This window comes from Helianthus annuus, chromosome 17 (assembly GCF_002127325.2).
Source record: "Helianthus annuus cultivar XRQ/B chromosome 17, HanXRQr2.0-SUNRISE, whole genome shotgun sequence".
Classification (NCBI taxonomy): Eukaryota; Viridiplantae; Streptophyta; class Magnoliopsida; order Asterales; family Asteraceae; genus Helianthus; species Helianthus annuus.
Window position 1 is genome coordinate 114525746 of NC_035449.2, and position 2988 is coordinate 114528733.

The 2988-nt window shown below is 37.2% G+C and overlaps 1 protein-coding gene across 1 annotated transcript; it reads left to right on the forward strand.

Moving 5' to 3' along the window:
• The first annotated feature begins 345 nt into the window (after positions 1-345).
• Positions 346-2631, forward strand: LOC110924732 (glutamic acid-rich protein-like). The gene is made up of 2 exons (XM_022168725.1): positions 346-652; positions 725-2631. The coding sequence occupies exons 1-2, from the start codon at positions 346-348 to the stop codon at positions 2629-2631; spliced, it is 2214 nt and encodes a 737-aa protein (XP_022024417.1).
• Positions 2632-2988: the final 357 nt, after the last annotated feature.

Here is a 2988-nt window from a genome sequence, read left to right on the forward strand (position 1 = left end):
GAAGAGTGATTCTGACAATAAAGATGCAAAGATGAGTGAAATGGTTGAGAAGAAAACAAGATGGTGGTGTGTAAGAGATGGGAAAAGGAAGAGAACTCCAAAGTCGTCCCCTGCTGTTTCTATTCCAAAGGATTGAGAAAAGGGTATAGTGAAAGGGGGAGTCTTATGGCAATTAGGATTTTAATTGTTATAAGTTTTCTAATGAATCTGTCAATATTTGTTTTGTAGGGTCTTCTGGAGAACCGCAACAAAGACTGATAGATGAAACTGTCTTGGAGCCATCAGTAGCTATTGAGCAAGGAATTGATCTCTTGAATCAATCATTTGAAAGCTAACTGAAGAAGAATGAGGAAGCAGCAGCTCAAAAAGCTCAAGGATCGAGTGTTCAAGCTGAAAATATTACAACCGTTGAACCAGAATCAGGATAGTTCAAGCAAAGATGATTCTGAAGAAACACAATCAGAATCACAATTAGATAGAACAACTCTTGGAAGAGGGAAAGCTCGGCTGAAGAAGAAGCCTTTAAAGAAAAAGAAATCATCTGATGAAGAAGACTCGTCTTATGAACCAGATGAACCAAAGAAACAAAGAAAGAAGAGAAAAGCAGTTCAAGCTGGAGTTATTCCAAGAAATGTTAGAGCAAGAAAATCTGGTGCTGAACCATCAAAGGAAAAATGAGGAAAGAAAGAAAAACATATTCAAAAGTCAAAGGTTCTTGAAACAGAAAAGACTCAGAGTGTTGAAACTCCAAAAGAACCTGAGAAACAAAGTACTGAAGAACCTGTGATAAAAGCTCAGAAAAGAACTGGAGGTGATGTTGACTACGTTGAAATCACTGGGTTCAAAACTGCTACTTCACGTCCTCCTCCACAAGATAAACCAGAATCGTCACATCCAAAAGATTCAAAGTTTGATTACATATTTGAAGGTCTTCCAGAAGCAACAGGAATTTACACAGAAGACATTCCTGAAGATGACTATGATATGTTCAACAATGAAGCAATACAAGAATTGTTACAAAAGGTCAACAAGTTGGAAAAAGAAAAAGCCAAAACAGAAGCAGAGCGTGATATTCTAAAGAAACAGGTTGATAATTTGATGAAAGCTCATGATCAAGTCAGAGCAGTGTTGATAGACCAAGAGGAAGCAATGAACAGAATGAAGAATGAAGCTCATGATAATTCAAAGGTGTTTGAACTGTTGACAACAGAAATTGCTTCGTTGAATGTGAAGATAAAGAACTTGGAAGATGTGAATCAGACGCTTAATCAGCTTCTCAGTGAGATGAGTGAAGCTTCATCAAACGAAATGAAGGCAATGAAGTTGGAAATGGAATCCATGAAAGCAAATAAAGTGGTGAAGGATGAACAAGTACATATGCTATACTCTGTCATGGAAAGTCACCTAAAGATGGATGTTCATGCTGCTTTCAATGAGATTGAAGTAAAAAGAGCTGAGGAAAGAAGAAGCGAACGAGAAAGAAGTCTAGCCGAAGAAGCCACCCAAAGGAACAAAAGTGTGATTGAAGATATTCAAGAAGCTGGTGGATCATCAAGTCAACCTGAGATTGTTGGATCATCAAATCAAGAAGATATTGAAATGGTTGAAGCTGAAAATGTTCAAGAACAAGATGCTGAAAATGTCCAAGAACAAGATGTTGAAAATATTCAAGAACAAGATGATCAAAACTTCATGATAGTTGGTGAGTCTTCTGAACCTTTTGATGCTAACAATGTTCTTCGAAGAGTGGCTGTTATTCAAAGAAAAAGAAAAGCTAGAGAAGTGCTGTTGCTGGAATGGAAGACAAATCAGTTTGTTCTTGTTGGAGATGCTCGCTTAGTGCCTTATAGTGTTAAGGAAATTGCTCGTCAAATGAAGATAAAAGAAAGACGAAGAAAGACAAAGATAGCACGTGGAGAAATCGTTGATGATGATTCTGATATTGAGTTATTTGGAAACGAAGAAGAAGAAGATAATGATGAGGAAAAAGATGACAAGCCTGATGATAAAGATGATAAGGGCGATGATGATAACGATCAGGGTGCTTCTGGGTTATTAATCAGAGATCCAATTGTTCAAGAAAGAATCAATGAATTAATGAATGATGAAATCAACGAACAAGTGGATGACTTACAAAATGAAGCTTCATCATCCGGAAAGCAGCATGCTGATCAGGTACTTCTTTCAAACCCAACTGTCATTTATCTAAACGTTCAACAAGAAGGAGAGGTTGAAGTTCGGAGAACTAGAGCTGAAATGCTAGAAGAGTTGGGATTAGAAGATGGAAAGTTTAAGTTTGATATTGAGGACGAGATTCCTCAGTTACCAGCAAAAGATTTTGAGCCAAGATATGCATATGAAGCTGATCATTACGATGATGTCATTGTTGAAGATGCTTCAGATTCATCCGATGATGAAATTGATTTTCATTATGCTGGAATTGATGCAACTTTTCCTTCATTGGCTGAAATGTTCAAAGATAGAAATGAAGATGAAATCAAAAGGAAAATTGTTGAAAAAGTTTCCACTGAAGGGGTCCCTGAAACTATTCCAAGAGAGATTCTTGCTGAAGAACGGAAGAAATGGTTCAAAGTCATGCCCAAAGAAAGAAAAACTCTCAAAGCTCTTTAGTATTTTACTCACAACAAAAATCTTTCATGGGGAGATATTCTATCATGGGGCTATCTTGAAGATCCTAAAGTCTATGCCAACATAAGAGAAGAAGGAGTTCAGTACTTCGAATTTCTGTCAGATATCAGTTCTCTACCGTGGTGGGATGTGGATGAGTTGGTGAAAACAAAGAATATCAAGCAGTTCTACTATGGTCCAGAAGTTAGACAACATGATCAAGATTTGTGGAACTACATCAAATGGCAGGCTAAGAATGGTTATCCAGATTAGAAGCCACAGTATCCAAAGCAGATTGTCACATATCTGGAGAATGGTAGAAAAGATATATCTTTGGATGTAAAGCCGCCTAAATGCTTG